A 24,461-nucleotide genomic window follows, 5' to 3' on the forward strand; every position below is an offset into this window, starting at 1 on the left:
CTGCTCTGACATGAACTGTCAACTGTTGGACCTTCTATAGACAGGTGTGTGCCTTTCCAAATCAGGTCCAGTCGACTGAATTTACCACAGGTGGACTCCAATGAAGCTACAGAAACATCTCAAGGATGATCAGGGGAAACAGGATGGACCTGAGCTCAATTTGGAGCTTCATGGCAAAGGCTGTGAATACTTATGTACATGGGATTTCTCATTTTTTTATTTTTAATAAATTTGTAAAAATCTCAAGTAAACTTTTTTCACGTTGTCATTATGGGGTGTTGTGTGTAGAATTCTGAGGAAAAAAATGAATTTAATCCATTTTGGAATAAGGCTGTAACATAAGAAAATGTGGACAAAGTGATGACGCGCTGTGAATACTTTCTGGATGAACTGTATCTATCTATCTATCTATCTATCTATCTATCTATCTATCTATCTATCTATCTATCTATCTATCTATCTATCTTATATAGCGCCTTTCACATCTATCTGTCTATCTAAAGTTAAGACCCATCACTTAAAATATGAAATGAATGTCAGGGTCCGTTGTTTGGAGTATAAAGTGGAAACAAAGCGATTGGTCCAAATAAGAAAATGAAGACAAGACGCGTCACTTGGATTACGACTCATAAGCAGACCTTCACTGAAATTCAGGCTCTCAGAGTATGAAAGTCAAGCTGAGGGTCGCCACTCAGAGTACGAGACTGAAATTGCGACCCATCGGTCCGAGTATGAAAGTTAAGCTGAGACGTAGGAATGTGCAGCGCTGACCGGTGCCCCCTGACCGGTGCCCCCTAACCGCTCAGTCAGAGTACCACAGGTAAGCCTGGCCAGGCTGCTCAGAACACGACATTTCAATTCCGACTCTCCATTTGTGACAATCGAGTCGTGGCGAGTGGTCCGCCATGTTAAAGTTGAACTAAACTCCTCGATTGCTCACATCCCCAACCCCCCCGTCCCCCAGACCCCTAACCACAGTGTGTTTTTGACGCTGTGGAGTTCAGTCCTCAGATTTGTCCAATCACGTTGGCCCTCAATGTGTCACCTCACCCCGGTGGGCTTCATCCTCAGCTCTGACAGAGTGATGGGTTTCAATACAAGTCGTCACGGATGCCAGGCCATCATCTGTCGTACAGGACATGACCAAGCTGATCTTCAGAGGTCGCCACACGACGTATTCCACAAGTTCGGGGTCCTGTCCGGCCTGCGCCTGAGACCACTTTACCCCCCAGTCAGGCCGTGGTTTCCTCGACAGCCCCGAATATTCCTCGCCCGGCAGTCCGATCCATCAGATGTGTCCCCTGACACCCCCCACTCAGATTTCTCGTTCCGCCATTTAATTAAAAGCTCCCCCCCCCTCCCAAACCCCACAATCCCCCTGGCCTTCTAGGCTTTGAGGTGTGGATGGCGATGCGGCCGTCGCCCAGAACGTTCCAGTAAGATGGCGTAGCCATGCTCTGAACGTGGTAAGGAATGTCGACGCAATTACACTCACTTCCAGGTGCTAATTTGATTCATTAGTGAATATAAAGATGGCGTTCTGTGACGGGCGCCGGGCACCAAGACGTACCTGTAAACGTACCACGAAGATAAAACCTACAGCTGAGAAGCTATTTGAGACACCCGCTAATTGGCAATTGAGTTTGCTCAGCTAATTAGCAATATGCAGATGAGCGGCGCTTTTGTTTGAATACCAAATGGAAGTGAACGTGTGGGGGGGGGGGGGGGGGCGTTGGTTAGAATTGTATTTTTTTTAAAAAAATGCTTATCAGGATATGAAGATAAATGCAATTATGATGATTTGCATACGTTAATGAGCGCGCGCCCAACGCGTTTTAGTCACAAACATGGAGCAGTTAATTAAAGAAATATCAACACTTGTCTTCTTGACTGCGGAGCACCTCGAGGTGCCATGTTGTTAAGGTTGTCACCTCCAGCAGATGCCTCTCTCTCTGTGCCCTCTGCAGACTGGTATACAAATCCCTGGGCACCAGGCCTCCATCGTGTAGACAAGGAGTTTCAAGAGCTGCGGACGAAGGGCACGAGCATCCCAACTCGACTGACCCCCACAGTGCCACCCAGTGTGCCCCCAACTCCTCCTTCCATCCAATAGCTGGACGCACAGCCAAGGGTCTCGCTGGCTAAGTGGTCTGACAGCAGCGCTCAATCGGACGGCGTAGGCCCGGACGTTACAATGAGATCAGAATACTCTGCACACGTGGCACCTCGCTGCCATCAGCTGGACGGACCACTGGACCCCCTTGAAACGGCCTCAATGGTCTTCTCCCATCGGGAGGTGGACAGGGGGAGACAAGGCTGAGGTGAGGACACCATTCTCCATAAGGACAAGCTCAGGGGCTGCACAGAAGACGACGACTAGCGGAGCTGTGCCAACCCAAAGTGGCACACAAGCATAGCAACTGCCCAGCCAGTGGAAATTTGTCACAAGAGCCCAGCAACTGCCAATGAAACTCCCACCACGAGAGTAAAATGGGTGACGCAGATGTGCCACCTTAAAAAGGCACAACAGAGGCAGGTGATGGAATGCAATGCCAAAGCAGTGAGACCCCCCCCCCCCCCCCATGACTGGCACCATCGTGGTACCCATTCTCGTCACCCCCTGGATTTGGATTGATAAAGAGGGGCCGTCTGGCTGCACCACCACAACTGAACCCCCCAGAGGTGGGCACGGCGGTCGCCTCACTGCAGAAGAGGCTGGCATCATCAGCTGGCAAACTCAGTACTTCAACAAGTTTATTGTGAACAATCTGAAAAGAAATCCTCAAAGCGAGGAAGACAACACTCTGAATATTTACAAACCTCACCAAGCTGTACATCCACAACAGCAAAATAAAATTTAATACAAAAGCACTTCAATGTTGCTATACAGAGAGATTCTCATGCCACCCGCGGGCACCCCCCACCCCTACCCCATCCAGTGACACAAGAATATAAAAAAATAAAAAGCTACATGCGTAAAGAGCAAAAGAAACTTTAACCGAAAGAGAAGAAGAGTCAACAGCACGGCGGGCCGAGTCGGTGACCCTGCTGGGCACGCCACCAGGCAACATGGCACTCCCACCTCGGCCCACCGCCGTCGTCACGCAGGTCAGACAGGTGTGGTCCAGCACACCCCGCCAGGCGGCCTCCTGCGAAGCACTTCTGTCCTCTGCCACTCAGATGACAAGTTGCCCGCTCTGTTCAGAAGTGATTTGGTGCCAACAAGATGAAGAAACAAAAAAAGGCCGAAAAGCAAAAGGGGAAAAAAGGCACAAAGGGGTGCGAGGGCTCAACATGGGTGGGCTTCAGCAGACCTGCAACAAACAGAGAAGAGTCAAATCGAGGACAAGCCAAGGGAGGTTCAAAGAGAGCCAAAATACCCCTTAAACACGGTACCCTCCCCCATGACGGCGAGGTGGGCATCACTGGGTGAACAAGCGACCCGTGAATTAGAGAGCCGAGTGCACACGACAGGCCGAGGGGTGAGCTGTCGAGGTGCCACAGGATCTGACATCACAGCACAGGAAGCAGCTGGTCAGCGGTGGGCAGCTTTAAAATCAAAAAGAAACTAAAGAGCACTCATTGTCCAGTAGTGTTGTGTGAGCTCCAGTGGGGCAGCGGACCAAACTAAATGCCAGGCTCCTACACAAAGTGCCATTCAAATGCTCGAGGTGGGCCCAAGCGGACCACCGTCCATATCAGCAGCGCCCCCAGGAGGAACTTCAGGGTTACTACAGCCATCACGAAGGCCCCCCACCCCCCACTAAGGTATCAAAGCTTCAGGCAGTGCCCCCCAAAGCCCCCTTAGCTCTGCTGTACCCAAACAGCGACACGTCACCCACTACAGGTTAGGCAGGGGGGTCACAGTTCAGAGTGCTTGTTACCGCTGAGTGTACTGCCTGGTAGTGAGGTGCACACAGTGCCAACACACACACAGTGCCAACACACACAATGCTCGGGCCTGCCGCTGCCCCTTCATGTTTACTGCTAGATGCCCTTCCTTTAGTCACCTGCGAGAGAGGTGCCAGCCGTTATGCCATCCTGCCCACACAAGAACCGAGAACCTCCACCCGGGCAACGCTTGACTCCCAAAAGCACAAAGAGAGGACCCTGGGCTGGCACACTTGGCCACCCAAGCGTCGAGTACCTTCTGATCGGGCAGGAGCGGGTTGGGCTGCAGAGACGGAAGGTGGCTGGCCAGTAGTCCAGACGATGGCCTGTCGTGCTCACAAAAGATGGTGCCGTTGACATAATGGAAGCGATCTCCTGGGACCAGCCTGTTCCTGCAGGTGGCGCAAGTGAAACACTGCAGAGGGAACATGCCATCGGTTAGGCGGACCCTCACAGCTCGTCACACATTGCCCCCCCACCCCACCCCATACTGACCTTAAGGTGGTAGACATTTCCCTGGGCTCTCATCACCATCTCACTGGCTGGAATGGACTGACCACACGCACTGCAAGCTCCGCTGTGTCCAAAAAGTCTAACGAGGATGAGGAGGAAGACAAGGTTAGGAAGTGAAAGAGCCGACGCCATACCCACGAGCCATCAGCGCCCACCCTGGTCCCCCTCATTTCACACACACACTCGGGGGTCTGCCTCTGATGCCATCGTGCAGGTTAAACGTTGAAGAATGGCCTCACCCACCAAAAAGAGCCCTGCTTCGGTTTCGGCCCCCTTTAGACCTCCCTGGGTCGCACCTTCCCGTCTCTCGCTCTTGTTGGGACGCCCAGCGGGTTGAGCTGAACGACAACAGCAAGTCTTGTTATGGGGGACACTGTGCGATTGTCCAGTGGTTATCAACGAGAGCCCAGAGTTCTGCAGACGTCAAGGGGCTCCAGCGAGTAGAGAGACCACTCGGCACCTCCTGATCTGAGAAGACCCAGAATTCCAACAAATCCCAAAAAGTACAGAAAAGTCATTTGGGACAAACTGTGAAGAACACGTCAACTGCCAGACGAGCTCCTCAGTCCGGGATCCCACCACACACACCAGATGTCACCGGAAGGCCGAAGGACTCCGTAGACATACAAGACCCTGCTACTCCATGGCATGCAGATGGTGCCCGATGCCCAGCTATCGCCACCTGAGTCACTGGCCCACCACTCCATGACGTCCCTCGTCCGGCTGTGGACTGCTACGCTCCTCTCCACGGCTTCTTTACTCCTCCCTTCATTAACTCTCACAGTGCCCATCATTGCCTTACCTGTGACACATGGGCACTGCTCTCCACTTTGGATGCCCACTCTTCACCCCTGGCATTGATTTACTTGTGTTCTGTTGTACATGGCACACGGCGATGATACAAGCTGCTGATGGCTCTTGTTTGACGTTCAAATATCTGAGCACAGCAGACCACAACAGACATCCCAGTCCACCATTTAACCAACCGTAAACGCCAATCCCTGTGCCAGTGAGCGATTAATCCAATGGAGAGGCCACCAGACGCAGATGGGTGTTCAGAAAGGAGCCAACAGGAAGAATTCATTTTTGATATTTTGGGCTTCTTCAGACTGCCCACCCCAGCTGACGTGCCCACCACACTTTACTCAAAGATCTAAACAGGGTGAGGGTCACAGCATTACTGGCGTAAAACTGGAGACTTTCTCCTGCCAATCATTGAGCTGCTTGACTGCTACATGAGTGGGCACCCTTATGTGTGCCCACAATAAACTTTCAATGACTGCTTTCATTTTCACCACAGGACCCCCCCCAACTGCTGCGACTTTGTCAATAAAGTGAGAAACGAGACCCAAAGGGTCGGGGACACGAGAGAAGGAGTCTCACCCCCGAACTTCAGCCTCGTTCTCCACACAAGACAGCCAGCGGGCATCATACCTGATGTAGTCGTTCCTGCAGAGGATCATGCCTCCCTTGCTGAAGCAGGACGTGCCAATTTCCCCCAGCTGAGCCTGGCAGCACGAGCATTTCAGGCAGCGGGTGTGCCAGTATCGCTCCATGGAGTACAGCAGGAAGCGGTCTGCAATCTTCCCTCCACAGCCCGCACAGGACCGCGTGGGTGAGCCCCCGCCAGCCACAGATACGGTGGACGACTCCGCCGAGCGGCTGTTAACCATGATGCCAACTGCAAGGAAAACGGAAGGGTTAGGCACACAAAACATGGGGCAAATGTCCAGGTTGGGCATCCACCCTGTCAGCCACAGCCGACAAAGGGGCAACCCGGGCACAACTGAAGACCTGGCCTTGAATATTTTAAAAGTGCTCAACAAGGACAGGAGACCCCAAATAACTGACATACACCTGGGACACCCATCACAACGCCAGTCTGCTCTCCGACGTCCATCTGAAATGGAGATGCCCCACCAGACTGCAATGTGGTGATGCCAGCCTACAATCTACAGGGCACAATAACCACAGACCTGACCTGCTGCTGTGATGGCGTTGGTGCCCACAGCGCTGTGAAGAAGAAGAAGAGCCCGCCATAGACGTGCAGAGGCTCCTTCGGTGAAGTCAAACGGCTTTAATGCAATCCACAGATGTGTGCCATTAATTACGCACGCTGCCAGAGTGCCAGTCATGTGGATGAACGACGCCCGCACAAAACACAAGCCCACCAATCACACACAATGATCAGGGCTAAAGTGCCCCCCTGTAGTGCATCTGTAAACTGAAGCTCCCACCGAGCCAGATGTGACAGAAATCGAGGGTCAAAGCCACGAAGGGGCACCGGACTCATTTAACTTGACAGGACCCCATGGCAGCCCACCATTTACAGGCTGGGCACCGGGGGAATTAAAGCATATCACGATTTAGGGGGCCTCAGTGTGACATATGGCAAAGCTACAAACACACCCCCATCACCGAAGCCCACCGAGAAGAGGGGGCTTCAAGTGACAGATGAGTGGACAGGAAGCCCCCCCTCACGCCGCTTGTCCTTTTGGTTGTTGTGTTAATAAATTTACTAAGAAGACACAAACAGCCGAGGAAAACAAAGACGGGGCTCTGCCACCTCACTTCTTGGTGTGCCCAGGTGACTTCGCATATGCACTTCTCAAAGCCACAACTCAAACAAACCACCACTGACTGGCACTCCAAACTGGTGCAGTGCGGGGGGCACCCTGGCATTCTTCTGCTGTCAGGAGAGTTCAACTCCACACGAGTTTGCGCACAAGCAAAGGCAACTGGGACTTTAAGTGCGGAGTGATGCCAACATTTCAACCACCACTGGCACGGACTGCCAAGGCACCGGCAAGCCCTAGCTGGAAGCCATCGACACAAGCGCCTGGAAATGACCCCCCGAGTACTGGCAGAAAGGAAGCCCCTGCAGCCTGTGTGCTTCGGCTGGGGACGGAGAAGATGGGCACCGGGCGGAGGGTCGCTTCAATTCCCAACAGGGATCTTAAAGAGGCGGTAAAAGTCCCCGCGGGCCCCCTGAAACCCCAACCGCGCAGCTCTTCGCGACCCCGGGCTGCCCTCCACCCGCCGCTCCAGTGGACTTCGAAGGGTGCCGCCCGCCCGGCCGTTTTGGGGAGCGGCACCGCGTGACGGCAGGTAAAGCGCGCGCGGCGACACTCCGCGACCAGCAGGAGCCCAAGTCCCCCTGCCACGCCGGCGCCTCCCCGCTCTCCTCCTACCGTTTGGTCAGAAGAGAACGAAGCGTCCCACGTCGAGAATCCCGAGCGCGCCTCGAAGATGTCCGCTCCGGAAGGAGCACACGCTGCCTAAAACTCCGCTCTCCGCGCGTTTCTGTCCGCCTACGCGACCGCCGCGCCGTTATGTACTGCCTCGTGACGTCACGCGGCGCAGCCACTCAGCGCGCAGAGGCGTGGCCGATGACAGAATGATTGATGGATATTTAAAGAACTATTGTCCGTCCGTGCCCTCATTAGTCGGCCAGTAATTACTGCCGCTGAGTAGCTTCAGCGCGGGGAAAAAGCAATTCATTTGCCATCACAGATACCCCCGGAGGAGGCAGCGATCAATTATGGCTTTATTATTTTACAAGATTGCCATCTCTGCGGGGCCCGCTCTCGGGGCAATAATTGCTTCTGTGTAAAAAAAAAAAAAAAAAAGGCTCCCCTTATTATAGAAGAGAGGGGGCAGCCTGGGGAGAGAAAGGGAATAAAAAAAAAGAATAAAAAAGTTAAACTCACCACCAGGACGAGGCTTGGAACTGAAAAAAACAAAACACGCAGGACCGGGACATGCATTTTAGGGGTCACTTGGAATTAACCGGGGGCAGGTCACCTGGCGTTGACATAACGGTGGGCGCCTACTGGACCTTGACCTAAAGTGGCATGTCTGGTGGGAGAATGGCGCTGAGCAGCCTTACATAGTACAGTAAGCGGTGACTACCCACGGAGGGCAGACCACTGAATGAGCCACGAGTTACGCTATACAGCGTCTTACCGTGATGGGCACACTGCCCCTCCGTGCACCCAGACATTCACAAAAACCAAAGAGGTCGTGCATATCACACTCCCAAAAGAGACATCCCATATAAACTAGGAAATAAACTACGTCATATAGCGCCTTACCCTAGTGGACACACTGCCACCCAGCCCAGGCACAACTCCCGAGAAAGGGAAGTCGCCGGTCACAGGGACGGCTTGTCTCGTTGGGAAAAAAAAAATCTTTTTGAAATGAAAGATAAGCTGAGTTAAAACAAACGCGCATGTCGGACCACTGCCTTTAACAACGACCACCAGGCGCTCGCTCTGGTGCAGGGTCAGCCTCAGCTTGCACCGATCCTGGCAGCAGGGAACACAGCCGAGCGGGATAAAACACAGATAAGAGATGTGCGACGTCATAGACGGATATAAAGGCGCTATATAATAGACTGAAAGGCGCTATTGGAGAGATTTCACAGTTAGGTAGATAGATCATATGAAAGGCGCTATATAATAATAATAAAAATAATAATAATAATGGATGATGATAGATAGATAGATAGATAGATAGATAGATAGATAGATAGATAGATAGAAATGTGAAAGGCGCTATATAATAATAATTATTATTATTATCATCATTATTATTATTATTATTACAATGATAGATAGATAGATAGATAGATAGATAGATAGATAGGCAATGTTAAAGGCGCTATATAATAATAATAATAATAATAATAATAATAATAATAATAATAATGGATGATGATAGATAGATAGAAATGTGAAAGGCGCTATATAATAATAATAATAACAATAATAATAATAATGGATGATAATAGATAGATAGAAATGTGAAAGGCGCTATATAATAATAATAATAATAATAATGGATGATAGATAGATAGATAGATAGATAGATAGATAGATAGATAGATAGATAGATAGATAGATAGGCAATGTGAAAGGCGCTATATAAAAATAATAATTATTATTATTATCATTTTTATTATTATTATTATTATTATTACAATGATAGATAGATAGATAGATAGATAGATAGATAGATAGATAGATAGATAGGCAATGTGAAAGGCGCTATATAATAATAATAATAATAATAATAATAATAATAATGGATGATAGATAGATAGATAGATAGGCAATGTGAAAGGCGCTATATAATAATTATTATTATTATTACTATCATTATCATTATTATTATTATTATTGTCATTATTACGATAGATAGATAGATAGATAGATAGATAGATAGATAGATAGATAGGCAATGTGAAAGGCGCTATATAATAATAATAATAATAATAATAATAATAATAATAATAATGGATGATAGATAGATAGATAGATAGGCAATGTGAAAGGCGCTATATAATAATTATTATTATTATTACTATCATTATCATTATTATTATTATTATTGTCATTATTACGATAGATAGATAGATAGATAGATAGATAGATAGATAGATAGATAGATAGATAGGCGATGTGAAAGGCGCTATATAATAATTATTATTATTATTACTATCATTATTATTATTATTATTATTTTCATTATTACGATGATAGATAGATAGATAGATAGATAGATAGATAGATAGATAGATAGATAGATAGATAGATAGGAAAGGCGCTATATAACAGACATATCCGCATATGTACACACATCTAAAAAATTCGATTTCGTGTGATGTTCTCTCCTGTCACGGCTTGGCAGACTTCATCGCCAGTCGAGTCTTTGTGCCCACACGAGTGTCGCCCACCTGGACCTGACTGTTTTTTCTGCAGCCTTTTGCCTTTTTTTGTGGCCGCCGCGTTTGCACTCTCGCCCGGATGGCTCAGACACTTGTTGTGGATTTCTTGAACTTGATTTCTTTCTTTTCTGTCTTCCATTCGGCATTTGGACCTGTGAAGCCGCAGTGGCTGTTTAAACGTTAAACTGAGCGGATATCGCGAGGTTTGTGATAAGCGACAACAAAAAGAATTAAAAAAAAGACCAAAAGCGTGATGCGCTCATGAGCTGTGAACTGAGGGTGAGCGTCAATGGACCACAGCGCGCGAGCGAGCCTGGCTACGAACATTTGAAGTGCAGCGGTCATACTGGCCCATAATAATAATAATAATAATAATAATAATAATAATAATAATAATAATAATAACTCTAGTAGGAGTAAAGGTGAGCATCCTGGACTGCATGGCGCCCCTTTCAAGCCCTTTCATTCAATGCTGCTGTCAGAGGCTCCAGCACACCTCGACTCTAAAACGGGTTTGTGGATTTGGTCAAACTACTACTAACTACTATTACCAAAAATAAACACTATCATGATGATGATGATGATGATGATGATGATCATAAGAGTCACTTCTGAACACTTTGAAGTCACTTCAGTTTTTTCCGTCCAGCACCTCCTGATTCACTGGTATCAGAAGACCCCCCACATATGATACCCCATTCAAATCGTCCCGATGTTGAGTTATGCAAGGCGTTGAGCATTTTTGGGGTTCCCCCTAATTTTAGCCCCCTAGAGCTGAAAGCCCCTTATTTGTAGGTCCTATTCTGTACAGACAATTGAACCCTTATGATAAAAATGGAAACCAATTGGGGTCTTTGGAATAAAGACCAGCGGGCCCTGAAGCTGATCCAGCTCTCCTCTTCTCTTCCATATTTCTCGCTCATGACGTAAATCATCACACTTCTTATGACTTGGGGTGGCTGAAGCTCACTTGGACTTTTCATTATTTTTATTCTTATTATTCTTATTTTTCCCTCAGTTTATGCCCGTTGCTCTTTGCCAGGAGCCCACCTGATCCCTCAGCTCTCGTTGCCCGATGCTCAGGACTGTATGACGTATGATGGCAGGTGTGAGGAGGTCGATCTTCTGCTCCTGGCTGGCACCTGCCAGTTCACTGGGATGTTTTCGGAGACCTCAGGCTGCGACTGCCACCAGAATCACACATCCTTTGAGTGCCACCGGGGCACAGCATTCCAGTCCTGGGGGGTCTTTGTATCTGAGGAGCTTTTCTGCCTCTTTGACTTGAGATGTTTGCAGCTCCATCAATGAGCAGATGTTCCCTGACACTCCTGTCCGGTCACTCGACTCCAGTGGCGCAGTCACTGTGGTGGTCTCCGTCTCCATGACCCGCTCTGGCTGCTGATCAGGCACTGGGGGGCCAGGCTGATGCAGCATTGACCAGAGCAGACGGCTTGCTATCTGATGGAGTCCATGAGGGTGTCCTGCTGGCACTAAATCACTGGGCATCCAGCGACAATATGACTGATGTGCTCTTGTCATTGCACTTGCTGTCAGCCTCCATCTTGAGGACTTTCTTCTTCTGCTGGCAGTGTGTGCCAAGTGTGGGCTCCTGAGCTGCCATGAGGTGTGGCCCTTCAGCCCAAATCCTCACGGCACTCACAGGTCGGGGTCCCGTCGTCACACTTGTCCTCAGAGCTGGCCTGCTCTTGATGGCCTCAGACAAGATGCTGTGGTCTGGGGACAAGTACTGGGCTTCAAGTGTCAGCGCTTGAGTTCTTCACCGATTCTGACAGGAATCACCGAGCACCTCTGGTGTTTCTCCTGTCTCGTTATGAGGCTGCCATGTCTGAAGGTGCCAGGCTTGATGTGCTCATGGAGGCTGACATTCTGACTCCTGCCCAGTAAGTCTATGGCCACCACGTCTTCTGGGGATGGACATTCACTCAGCGTCAGTGTTCGGGTGCAAGAGACCCTCCTGAGTCAGTCACCTTCTGGTCCTGCTGTCCAGCTCTCTCCAGTCGATGATCCCAAAGTTTTACTGTGGCCCAGCTCTATATGATGATGATGATGATGAGAAGAATAAATCATGCTTACCACATGAAAGTCCTTCAGATGCCAACTCAAAGCAGAGTCTTGTATCGTCATGAATGCCATGGTGGTACTGAGAGCTGGCAGACTGGCAAACGCTGCCTCTGGAAGACAGACACATAAACACGGAACTGGAGGAGTTGTGAGGCACCCTGGTGTGGACCAAAGCAGGAGCCCCTCACACCCACGGTGAGAAAAAGAGAGCAACACACATCACCAAGACGTCGAGTAACTTCTAAACCTGGACCACCACACCAGCCTCCAAAAGGAGAGGAAGACCCACCCAGCGAGGAGAGGTGCTAAGTAAGGAGTGAGTCGGTGCCCACGGGCTCAACCACTTGGCCCGGCTCATGGAGAACTAGGCATGAAGACCACTCATCGACAAGGGACAATCCAGCAAGTGACTATTCAGCTTCTGAATGAAAGTGGCTGTGGTAGAGGAAAAGCACCCAGAAAACACCCGCTGGTACTACATCTTGGCAGCAGGCTCATTCACACCTGGGCCTGGCATGGCTGCCACAGACCGAGACCATCAGTGTAGGCCAGCGAGATCAGTGGCGTCAGAGCGTGCCAACAAGGCCATCAAGGTTAACGTTACATTTACATGTGCCACATGCCCATCTAGCCAGCCTGTGCCATCCACAAAACAGAGGACCACTGAGGGGACACAAAACTCCCAGTCAGTGAGACTTATAGACACCAACTTCAGCAGGAGGAGGAGGAGCACAAAGATTAAAGTGCCATAGAGGTGGCAGACACCGGGACATCATCTGAATATGGCGATGGGCACCACATTCATCTTGTCAAGTTCTTTGTTGGCACTGGGAATGGGCAAAATGAACTGAAACACTGGAGAGACAGAATAATAATAATAATAATAGTGGGGTGGCAGAGGGGCACAGTGATCAGCAGTGCTGGGCTCAGTTTGTGCTGCCAGGATTCAAAGCCAATTGATTTTTCCATTATTATTCTTACTTTATGTGTTTATTCCTGTGCATTATTATTATTATTATTATTGTTGTTATTATTATTTACACTTTTTATAAGTCAATTTCACGGTCAGCTTTGGTAGCCCCAAGAACGCCAAGCCCGCGTCCGCACGTGCGCGTGCCTGCTCCGTGGTCACGTGGCCTCCCGCCCGCGCTGCGCCCCCTGCCGGTTGGCTTCCGACGAGTCGCCCTGAAATGGCTGAGGCTGAGCGGACCCCTAGCGCAGTGCCCGTGGGCAGCAGGTGGGCGAATTCACCCACAACCGCCCATTATGAGCCGCTTCAACGGAGGAGCTGCGCGGCTCTGGCGGGCGCCATCGCTTTGGAAGTCCACGTCCACTGCCGCTCGTGGAGCGTTAAACGCGACGTGAAGCTCTGGAGGTGAATGCTGTGGAAGGCGCTATATATATATATATATATATATATATATATATATATACAGTATAAATTCATACATATACATACGCCGTCTTGATGAGACTTGAACGCATGCGCTGCGATGCTCAAGCTGTGAAAAAGAAAAGCAGCGCGTAAGGAAGGCCTTGAACCCCCGGCCGGGACGCGGGACGCGGTGGCTCAGAATTTCCTTCCAAGAGGTTGGGTTTGAAATCCCGGATGTTCACTCCAGGGGTCTGTCGCTCCGTCCCTGTCAGTCCTGCCTTGCACCCCCTCGCCGTCAGGATAGGCTCCTGACACCCAGAATGGAAATTAAAAAATAAAATTAAAAAACCTTATTGGCCGGCATAGCAACAATGAGAGGAATTCCATACAAATAGTCCGCGATTTTATTTTAGTCTCGTGGACAAAAGTAACACCAACATTTATTTCTAGAGCACATTTTTATACCGCTGTATAGCGCCACCCCCCTTCATACCCATTCAGTTATTAAAGAACCAGAAAAACGAATGTGTGACTTGGCAATGTGCCGCCCCCTTTATAGCTCCTGTCAGTGGGGTACTTTACAAGCTTTTAGACTTTAACGGGTACTCCCCGGTTTAGGTGACACCCCGAGACCACGTGATTGTATATAGTGCCTTTCTAATATTTTCCACACATCATCTGATGAGGTGGCGGGGATTGAACTGACGTCCTTGTCCCTTGCATCCTCGCGTGTGACAGTCACGTCATTTAAGTCTGTTTATTTGTCTGAGGTTCGTCCATAGCGACTTACAAATCACGACAGTGGCCCCCTCAGGGTCACCTCTTGGGGTGAGTGGCGGGACTGAAGTAAAGACCCCGTCCTTGTAAGTAACACGTTGCCCCCCCCCCCCCCCCCTCCCTAAATGAAGGTCCTCCCTTTTCACTGTTGATGTTTAACAGCTGAAGCCCCAAAGAGGCGGACATTGCGCCGTGCAGTCCAAGACGTTAGCCAGCAGGGGGCGACACAAGGCCGCTCAGATTCCTGTCTCCCTGCAGGTCCAAGGCGCCTGGCTGATGGCGTGGGGGTCTCTTTAGTGTCAGGCGCCCCTGCAATTCTTCACTTTTCTAAGATTTATCGCCTTACACTTCATCTAAAACGCCATCACGTCAAGCTGAGGAGGTGCGGCCGTCCATCCATTTTTGAATCCTCCAAGTCCAAGTCGGGCTCGCTTTGGGTCTGGGCGGTGCTGTCCAGTCATGATGGTCACCCCCTGATGCCCCCATGCACGCTAAAGCTCTTTAGTCAAGCCGCTATATAAGGCCGTGCCTACGATGTGCTCTCAAGCGACGGCCAGAAGCCCCCCAAGTCGATCTGGAGGTCGCGTTATGCCAAATAGTGGGACGAGGAGCGCAAAGGGTTCACTGCGCTTGGTGGGCGGCCATTTTTCCTAAGCAAATTAATGAGTGGAGGGTCTCGAGGTGTCAGACAAAATCCCGGCAGAGTGGGGCGCGAGGTGGGAAGCATTTCTGGACGGGCCACCTACGGCCGCCAAGCCCCCCCACTGTTTGACCTTTGACTTTAGGGTCGTCAGGCGGATCACCTGCTCAGCGTTGGGCTGTCCGTCTGTCTGTCGTCTCCGTGAAGTCTTCTGAGGCCAACCGTCAGCAGCAGCGAGCTTCTCAAACCCGCAAATAAATTATTAAATATTAAATTCAAAACGGAAGAGCTGACTGGACGCCATTTCTGGAATCCGCAAGCCGAAGTGATTACAGCTTATAGCGCCTTTCATTTGATATAGCGCCTCTCAATGTCACCTCCAATCAGTGGACGTTTTACAACTCCATAAAGCCGAGGCGGTGCCACGAATGTCACTTGTGTCAACCGAGCCTCCCTGAACCGACAGACAGTGGGGAGTGTGGGGGGTTGGAGGGGGGTAGAAGTCGCCGTGTTTCCCGAAGCCCAAAGCCGACCTTTTGATGTTCATTTGCACATACGCTGCATCCCATTATAGCGCCTATTGCTTGAGCAGAGAGTGGTGACAGAAAAATCGGGTGTCACCTAACGTGTCCCGTGTGTCAGTGTGATGTCTGGAGCTGCCCGGCCGGGACGGAGACGGAGGAACGAACTGCGCGCCGTTTGACACGCGAGCTTCTGGGCGCCGATTTGTAACGAGCGGGCGCCACCTGCTGGCCTGACGGCTGCACTGAAAGTCGCTTTTCCATTTTGTTGCTTAGCAGTTTCGTTGGCATTTGATGTTGATTTTTACACAAAAGATTCTGATGGCGGCATTCACGGCTGATTAGTTAATTTGAACAATTTTCGATTTTTATCGCTGGACCCTTGAATAGCCTCTCTGTTATTTATTTGGGGGCTCTTTGGGGGGCTGCTGCACCCTCGTCTCAGCTGAGCGACCCCAAACAACATGTGCCCGTCTCCTTCCTCTTATTGTCGTCGCTGGACATTTTCATTTTCCTTGAGTGTCCACAGGGGGCTCCACTGGCCGTGTCGGCCTGTAAGGCAGAATCAAATGCGTCACCAAAGGTGACCGGAGAGCATGAGGAACAGGTACCCTACTTCAGAGCAGATAAGTTGGGTACACGTTGGCATGCTGTTTACACTGAAAGGCGCTATATACAGATAAAGATTTTAAAGAGCGGCATCAATGAGGCGCTCAAAAATAAAAGCTTTCCTGGTGGGCATACCAGCCCTTCACCCCAAAAGGTGTGGAGTTGAAAGTGATCAGACCTGACAGCAATATGCTGCACCACAGGGGGAAATGTGGTTTGATATAGCGCCTTTCACCACAGGAAAACTCAGGCCAGTCTGGCACAGGTCACACAGCATATGGACGCTCTTTGGTTTCAAGTCTGTGCCACTAGGGGGCAGCACCTCACAATCAAGAGTGAGGACGGCCACAGCAGAGGGGGACACCGTGGGTCCTGCGCCGGAGCAGGATGGTCATCAATAAACACGCAGCACCACGAGGGCGACTTCTTACAATCCTTTTATTAAGCCTACGTCATCCGTCCAGCAGGGGGCAGCAGAGCTCCTAATCAGCCCTTCCTCACGAGCCTCCAGAGCCCTGTGGATTCAGAGAGAAGAAATCAAACGGGGCCGATAATCAATAAGTCTGGACAGCAGTGGCTATCTGGCCATGAGAGGGTCTGCCAGGCGGTCAGCGTGCAGGAGGTGGTCAGACGCCCCAGAGATGTGAGCTCCTTCAGGCAGACAGTTGCTGCCACTCCTGAGTGCCATCGCATTAGCAGAATGAGTTGCTGTCTGACCATAAGAGACGAGGACCCCCTGGACAGCAGTGGCATCAGAGCCCAGTTAACGATGTACTCACCGTGTCTGGACCCGCGTTGTCCACGCCTGACCTCGGCGATGTCTGAAATAAAGTGGACGCAGTTAGCACCACTGTCACATAATGGTCAGCGGCAGGACCCTCAGGGTCACAGGTACTCACCCTTGGGTTGGTCTTCATCCGAGATCAAAGTGGCATCCAGGCCTGTGGAAAGTGGACAGAATCAGCGCTTCCTGCGGACAAGGCCACCGGTGGGCGCTGGTCCAGGTAGTGACCTTCACTGTAACCGTGTGGTCAACGCATCCCCCCACGGGAGAAATGAGGGACTTGAAAGAGCCTCTTACTGTCGGCCCCCATTCATCCTTATCCTTCTCAGCAGCCCCCTTGGGCTCATTTCACAGAAACCATCCTTCTCAGTGCCCCCTCATCCTCCTCCCCACCCAAAACCCAGCATGAAGAGTCCAGCGAGGCCCTCCAGCGGTCAGGCCAAAAGACCCCCTACCTTCAGAGTGGGTGGTGGTCGGGCAGAGCTGTGCAGACAGCAACACCAGCATGAGGAGCAGCAGTGGGGCACGCGGCATCGTCATGGAGGCCCGAGTGGCGGTGGCGTCCTCTGTGGTGGCCTCGTCGTCCCTGGCGTCACTCTCCTCACAAAGCCTCCCTTTGTTCTTCCTGCTATCTCATGATGTCGTGAGGCTGCAGGTGACGGTGACACGCAGCAGACCAACCGGTCGGGTGACTCTGGCAGGCCCAGCTGGCACCCACTTTAGAGCTCTGCAAGGGCATGTCATGTCCGGTGGGCATAGTGAGGGTGTACTAACTGCAGTGGGCATTTCTAATGTGTAATAACTGTGTACTTACTCCTCCCAGAATGCAATGCCTGAGCTCTCATGGGTGGTGGTCTGCGCCCCTGTGATGCCACACAAAGTGAATGCCCACATACGGGCACTTTGTATCTGACCCAGGACCCCTCACTTGGTCACACAGAGGACTCGTGTAGCCCATGTTTTATATATAGCACCTTTATTAATCTTTCCAGACTCTTCCTACACTCTCCTGGCATTGCAGGGTGGGTTGGCGTTCGCTTTCGCTGTCCACTTCTCTTCACAAGCGGCTGGGCAGCTGCTCCGACTGCGGCGAAGGCGGTGGTGGCAAAGGGACAGACATGCTCTCAGTCCAGGGAGTGGCCACGGCGGGCGTTGTGCCCCCGACACTCATCTCAGTGACCCGGGGCTGCTCCTCTACCGGGATGGGCTCCGGCTTGCGCTCATCTGCCCCACCTGCAGGGGGAAGCACGTCAACGTTAAGCAGCTGAGGGTCAATCCCAACTGGCCCCCAGTCGGAAGGCCCACATACCGCCTGGACTCCGCTGACCGGTGACTGGCTGCCTCAGCTCCTCTGCCCGGCTCACCGCGGCTCCCTGCATCAACAGACAAGAAATGAGGCGGCGAACGCGGCTTTGGTCACTTCTGCCACGCGAGTCTCGCTGGTGGGCCTTACCGGGCTGCTCTGTGTGCCCTCAGGCGGTGCCCATGGTGGCTCCCGCAGGCTGGGGAAGCAGGCCGTCCATCCTCTCAAGTGCTGCAGGCCGTGGTCTGCATGTAAAGAAGGAAGACGCCTTTAGCAGATGAAGAGCGAAGACCACCAAAAAGACCATCCACCTGACTGAGCATCAGTTACCTGCTGGGGACATCGTGCTCCATGGCCCAATTCCTGAGGCCACCGGCACAACCCGCCGTGTCACCTTCTCACCTGTATGAGACAAAGTACCCGTGGGCAGTGGTCCTGTGTGCCGGGAGACCACCCATCCTAGATATCTACCTGTCTTTTCAGATATGGAACCCTTACCTGTTCTCCCAGTAAGGCCGCTGGACTGGGGTGCACACCTGGTTTTCTTTTGGGTCACGGTCATTAGATACTTTACCCACAGCTGTGGGGTGCCACTTGCGCTCTGCCACTCGGGATAAATGCTGCCCGCCGGGCCACTAGCCTTCAATCAGAGAGAAAGAAGCAAAGTGAGAAATGGGCAGCGGGGGGCAGAGCAAGTCGAGGAGGGAGCAGACCTACCTGGCTATCCAGTCTGTATGGGGAGCCCACAGGCTTTCTGCTGCGGCCCGCCTCTGCCCGCCGTGCCCCTGCGTCTTGGAACACCACCCCCCTGCTCTGTAGGAGCGGCCGATCCGCATGGAGCCACGATGACCAAAATTCATTCTGCTTAGGGTGCCTCCTCTGGAGGGCTCTGTTTGAGGGCAAGGAGAGAGCTGGCGATGGGGCCTGGCAATGCCCGTCTTCCTGTGGAGACCACACTCTCATGTCCTTGAAGTGTGCCAGCTTTTGGTCTTTTAGCTGGGCACCGTTATCCTCTGAGCTTGGCTCTCCATCATCTGCAGGCTTTTTTACGCTGATTCGGATTGACTGAATGAGTAGGTTGGCATCTGCCATTGGTTCATTTAGCTTGAAGGTGCCAATAGTTCTCCTTTCAGCTGTGGGCATTCTCTTCTAGGAAGGGACAGGAAAGTAAAAATTGAGCATTAGCTGGGCAGGCCAGTGTGGTTCATATGCCTGACAGACTGATGCCAAGCAACAAAGAGGTACAGCCGGCATGACTGGCACAGGGTATAACCAGTGCCGTTATCACAGAGCACTGAAGGCCGCGGACTGACAAGAATAACCTCCCTTACCATTCGGCGTGGCACATCCGCTGGCAGAGGAGGGAGGGCAAAGATCAGCTCCTTAGTGCACACTTTCCTAAAAGAGAACACACAAATCTTGATATTCGGGGTTTCTGACCACTTAACTGCTGGCTGGCAGTGGGGGGGGGGGCAGCATCCACAGCCTCCAGGTTCAAAGTGCCAGTCTAGTTAAGCTAACAGAGGAATTAGTGGGTGAGAAACAGAGAGACTGCGGTGGGTTGGCACCCTGCCCGGGATTGGTTCCTACCTTGTGCCCTGTGTTGGCTGGGATTGGCTCCAGCAGACCCCCGTGACCCTGTGTTCGGATTCAGCGGGTTGGAAAATGGATGGATGGATGAAACAGAGAGAGCACACTCACACGCACCAGTCAGCACTCTGGGGTCTTCACCAATCCATGCCAGGGGGACTCGCTCACAATTCAGTGCCTTACCCAGGTTGTGAAGTGTGGACGGAGCTGGCGTGGGGACCCGGGACCCATATCAGGACAGAGCTGGAGGGGCTGACGTCCTCGGAGGGCGGGTATCGTTGCACATTCACGCTGGGTTGAGCCTGAAAGAAGACCAGAAGAGCATCAGGAGTGGCGGCCAAGAGTTCACTGGCCAGTGGCGGGACCCTTCAAACACTAGATAATGGGATTAGGTGGTATGCCCAGGTGCCAACACTGCCAGCTCTTGGAAGTGTCACACACATTCGGTGTACGTGTTAATACTGACTGCTGTTCTCATGCCCAACACCTGCTGACAGGGTCCGGCTGCCATTGTCTAATCCTCCCAAGTGTTTGTCACCAAGCAGTGCCTCGTACCTCAGTGTGACCAGGTTTGACAGGGCAGGCTCTTTAGTTGTCATTTAGACTACACTGGCAGGGCTAATCACTCGGCACTGCTAAAAGTTACCACCCAGGTCCAATACCCTCTTTCTGCCGCTCCACCCCCCTAATGACTCCGCTGTGCACTGGCTTGCAGATGATGACAGGTCTGCCTCACCATGCTGTTGATGTGCCATCCCATGTAGGAGGTCACAATGCCACTGCCAGTACCGGTCTCTCGGTAACATTAGCGACACTAACTAACTGCAGCTGGGCAGGTCGGGGCTCAGGACCACCTCACCTCCTACCCTCAGATCCCAGGGTCAGCCTTTCTCTCTTTGTACCGCGTGGTCCACCAGGGGGCGTACCGCTCCCCAAACCCCGACACAGACAGGCTGAGACACAACAAACTTGTATTCTTCAGTGGGGAGGCTCCCCACTTTACAGCGCAGTACAACGCCCCAACTTTATCACCGTCCTCGTCTGTCTGTCTGTCTCTCAGTTCTCCTCCTCCTCGTAAGCTTTGTCCTCCACCACCCGACTCTGACTCCCTCATTGTATTGCACACCCAGAAGTGCTCCAGGTGTTTCCCATGGAAACCCAACAGGGCTGCTCCAAACTACAAGTCCCAGCATGCCCTGCGGGACTCCGTGGTGCTGTGGCATCTCAAGGAAGGCTGCCCTCTAGCATCTCGGGGGAGATAAAGTCCCAGACATGTTCTCTCCCTTCGACCCTTCCACTCGGCTGGCATCCTGGCTGGGTAATGGTCCTGGTCACAACCGACACCAATGTTCTCCCGTGTGTTCCATCGCCTCCTAATGGTAGTGCCCAGCACTACAGACAGCGTCAGGCTCCCACAATCCAATGGACTAATCGCTAGATGTCTCCTCTGTCTTCAGTACTGCCAAGCAGCAGGTCCCCCTTGCCACCCTCTCTGAACTTAGCCACACTTTGGCTGCCCTCAGGTGGTCCGAGTTCTACGTTTAGGGGGGATCCTACCGTGTGCCTTGGCAAGGAGAGATGTCAGGGTACCCCAGCGCTGGGAAACAGAAGGCGTACACTCGACCCTAAACCCTCTCCTCTGCTCCTCTCTGGATCATCACCTTGTGGTTTTTCTTCTCAGTCCTACAGCACTTTCTGTTCAACCAGGATGAGGCTGAGGCCTTGAACTGTGCAGACTGCTGGACTTCCGTCTTACAAATCCGTTAGTAGTTGTTCCCACCGCGTCACTCTCCATAGCCACCTCCCTGGGGGCGCATCAAGGCACTAATGTCCCGTGTGATGCGGCGATACGGTTAGGAGCCCCCAAAACGTCACGTATTTTACATAAAGGTCTCCACTTCCTGTTTTCAGTGGGAACGCGACACATGAAAGTGGCCAGGGCCTCCATTACACAACAACTCGCCGGTTCCTTTAAAAACGAAGTCCCTGTGGTGGTAAAAAAAGCCTCGGATCCGCCTGGCCACTTGACGCACATCCTACTCTGCTACCCACCGCGCAGCACGCGGGCGCCACACTGACCTTAACGTTAGTCTGGCCAAGGTTCCATTTTCTGTGGGACAGGATATGTGGCGTGTTGAACCCAGGAAACCACACACTTTCACTTCTGTAGGGCCAAAAGAACACATGAATAAGCAGTCTGCCAGGCCTGAACTGGGGGGCGTCCGCTCGCATTGCCCCGAGCCCGTTGTCCCAAACTGCTGAGGACGTACTTGTGGTTTCCGTCGTACCTGCCAGAGACAAGAAGGGCTCTGGTGATGGCGGGATACCAAAGCGGAAATGAACCACAGATGTCACAATACCAGCAGATCCACCCCAGTCAACTCAGTCAACTCAGATGGACTCCGGCCCACCCAACTGTGCCACTTTCAAGCCTTTATGGGGCCATTTCCAGGACCCCAGATGGAACCATCAGGGCCAAATGCCCTAAATTCTGGACAGGATCTCTTCATGAAGGTCCGGGGGAGTTCCTCCTGTCCCACTCAAGTTGATCTTTTACATTCTAGCAGATGGGAATGCAAAGTGACTTGCCCAGGGTGGCACTGAGTTGGTGACCTTGTGTGCCCCATCCAGCTCCTTAGCTATAAATCTTCTCTGAACACACACACGAGGAGGCTCACCTGTCGCTGGTCGTGTGATCTTTGGGTTGAGCTGGTGGCGACTCAGCAGTCCATGAAGTCATCGCTCTGGTGGAGCAGCCAAGCTCGTCATTCCCAATGTTCAAGATTTTCAGAGTGGGCAAAGGATCTGTGCAAACGAGAGTGGAAAGCCATTCAAGTAACAGTTGATGCCAACTGCCATAAAACAGAGGAGGACTGGTGAGTGAGGGTGTGCCAAGAGCACCCGTCGCTCCTGTGCCACCACCAAACTCCCAAATAGTACGTGTAACATGGCCCCAGGGCGCTGCATTTACAGGATGGGCCCACCTCCTCTTCTTTAGACTCCGGCACTCTGTCTGTGCCCACCCGTGAGGAGGTCCTCACATGATCTCGTGTATCACATGACCGCTCTCACCTCCTTTAGCTTCTTTCAGCTCCTGGTGGGCCGCTTTTGGTGTCTTGTACCGTGGTGCCCCTCTTTCAATGCGCCTCATTGCCTCCCAGCAGGACGGGTGCTGGCACAGAGCCAGGAAGCAACACGTTTCATCTACGATTCGCTCGCCTGGGCTCTTCATCATTGCTACATGTAAAGACAGCACGTCGGACATTTTAAAATACGAGGCGAGAAGGAGAAAGCACAGCAGATCTGAACGAGAACTCCACCTGACTGCACTGCTCTGTCGTAAAAAACACAACTCAAGAGGATACTCCAGATAGTCTGCACCACCCTCACTGCCATCTCACACAGGATGCCATACCACCCTGGCACATCTGAATTATAAAGACTGGTGTGCCAGGGTCAGCCTTACAGACTACAACTCAGCATTTAACACTGCTGGACCACCAGAGCCCTCAATTTAGGACTCAGTGCCACGCTCTCTGGACCTGGACTTTGGACTTTCTAACTGGCAGAGCTCATCGTATATGGACTGGCAGCTGTCCCTCAACATGGGCACTCCACTGGGTAGTGTGCCAAGCCCCGATGCTATGGCTGTGAGGCCAAACACAGTGCCAGCGCCACAGTTAAATAGTTACTGCCACCAACGACAGTCTTTATTGCCCACCCTCTTGTTTATCCACAGGTCTGTGCCCGTCACATGTACAGAGTACTCACTGCTACACAATTTACTTCACCACACATCACACAACTTAACTAGCCTTCCAATTGGAGAACATTTCCCTTGTAAACAGTTTATACAAATTCGTTATCTCTTTCACATATAGTAGCGTCTAGGTGGTCTTATCAAACCTTGACCTTTGACAGGTTCTCCTACTCTACTGTTCTTTACTGTCCCACTCGTTTATCCACCGGTCTGCTCTCAAAGCAGGAGCGCCATTTACATGTGCACAGTATTCGCTGTTAGTCACTTATTAATCATACATCAGAGACGAGGCATGGTCTCAAGGCTAGGACCACCCTTGGACTGGCCGCCTGTCTGTCGCAGCCCCGACTTTGAGTTACAAGTCAGCCATACACAGCGTGGGGATGTGACAGGTAAAAGGCCACAATCACACAAAAAGGACGCGGAGGTAACTCGGTGGCCCGGCCACTCTGCCACACTGACGGCCAATCAGTGTCATGGCGTGGCAGGGACTGGGGGTCAGTCAAAAATGACAGTGAAGCTAAAACGAGCACTCAGCCCAGCGAATGCAACCTCAATGCGTCTCATCATACGTCTCTTTCAACAAAGCAGTCGCGTATTTTACTTAAACTTTAAAAACACAACATGTAAAGTTTTACTTGTGTCGATCACCGCAGCTTCTCACTCGCAGATTTCTGCGTCCCCGCCTTCGTCTCTCTGTTGCCAGGTAACGGGACGCTTCCCTCATGCGCATTCTCCTGGCGGGTTATGGACTGCCCGCGGTGCAAGCTGGGAAATGTATTCATTTTGAAGGAATAAAACGAAGAGCTAATTGAGGGGAACAGTCTCGAATGAACCGATTGAGCCTGTCAGAGTCCGTCGGGATGAAGAGCGCACAAAAATGCACCT

At 51.5% G+C, this 24,461-nt stretch overlaps 2 protein-coding genes across 6 annotated transcripts; both read right to left on the reverse strand.

Annotated features, from left to right (window-relative positions):
• Positions 1-2,740: 2,740 nt before the first annotated feature.
• On the reverse strand, positions 2,741-7,729 carry LOC114657081 (LIM domain transcription factor LMO4-A-like). The gene is made up of 5 exons (XM_028808841.2): positions 7,596-7,729; positions 5,839-6,085; positions 4,387-4,483; positions 4,148-4,306; positions 2,741-3,314 (listed from the first exon to the last, which is right to left on the reverse strand). Exons 2-5 carry the CDS (start codon positions 6,075-6,077, stop codon positions 3,306-3,308), a joined length of 504 nt encoding a protein of 167 aa, XP_028664674.1. The 5' UTR covers positions 6,078-6,085; positions 7,596-7,729; the 3' UTR covers positions 2,741-3,305.
• Positions 7,730-17,879: 10,150 nt separating this feature from the next.
• Positions 17,880-24,438, reverse strand: LOC114657074 (uncharacterized). Of its 5 annotated transcripts, XM_028808833.2 has the most exons (12): positions 24,225-24,435; positions 22,886-23,050; positions 22,492-22,618; positions 21,893-21,977; positions 19,997-20,115; positions 19,555-19,621; positions 18,941-19,372; positions 18,722-18,863; positions 18,554-18,625; positions 18,374-18,468; positions 18,230-18,293; positions 17,880-18,153 (listed from the first exon to the last, which is right to left on the reverse strand). In XM_028808833.2, exons 1-12 carry the CDS (start codon positions 24,304-24,306, stop codon positions 17,978-17,980), a joined length of 1,626 nt encoding a protein of 541 aa, XP_028664666.2. In that variant the 5' UTR covers positions 24,307-24,435; the 3' UTR covers positions 17,880-17,977. The 5 variants fall into 5 exon arrangements, with proteins under 5 accessions (XP_028664666.2, XP_051787809.1, XP_051787808.1 ...); XM_051931849.1 differs by having other exon boundaries at positions 18,554-18,863; positions 18,941-19,369; positions 24,225-24,438; XM_051931848.1 differs by having other exon boundaries at positions 18,554-18,863; positions 24,225-24,438.
• Positions 24,439-24,461: the final 23 nt, after the last annotated feature.

This window comes from Erpetoichthys calabaricus, chromosome 9, assembly GCF_900747795.2.
Source record: "Erpetoichthys calabaricus chromosome 9, fErpCal1.3, whole genome shotgun sequence".
In the NCBI taxonomy this organism is placed as follows: Eukaryota; Metazoa; Chordata; class Cladistia; order Polypteriformes; family Polypteridae; genus Erpetoichthys; species Erpetoichthys calabaricus.

What these genes read in the sequence shown, in the direction of transcription:
- LOC114657081 (XM_028808841.2), bottom strand. Translation starts at nt 6,077, where the DNA reads ATGGTTAACAGCCGCTCGGCGGAGTCGTCCACCGTATCTGTGGCTGGC. An exon ending in TGCAGGAACGACTACATCAG is followed by an intron (nt 4,484 to 5,838) that starts GTATGATGCCCG and finishes CATCCTCGTTAG; the next exon opens with ACTTTTTGGACACAGCGGAG. An exon ending in GAAATGTCTACCACCTTAAG is followed by an intron (nt 4,307 to 4,386) that starts GTCAGTATGGGG and finishes TTCCCTCTGCAG; the next exon opens with TGTTTCACTTGCGCCACCTG.
- LOC114657074 (XM_051931848.1), bottom strand. Translation starts at nt 24,306, where the DNA reads ATGCGCATGAGGGAAGCGTCCCGTTACCTGGCAACAGAGAGACGAAGG. An exon ending in TTGGCCAGACTAACGTTAAG is followed by an intron (nt 20,116 to 21,892) that starts GTCAGTGTGGCG and finishes GTCTTCTTTCAG; the next exon opens with GCTCAACCCAGCGTGAATGT. An exon ending in GTCCACACTTCACAACCTGG is followed by an intron (nt 19,622 to 19,996) that starts GTAAGGCACTGA and finishes GTTCTCTTTTAG; the next exon opens with GAAAGTGTGCACTAAGGAGC.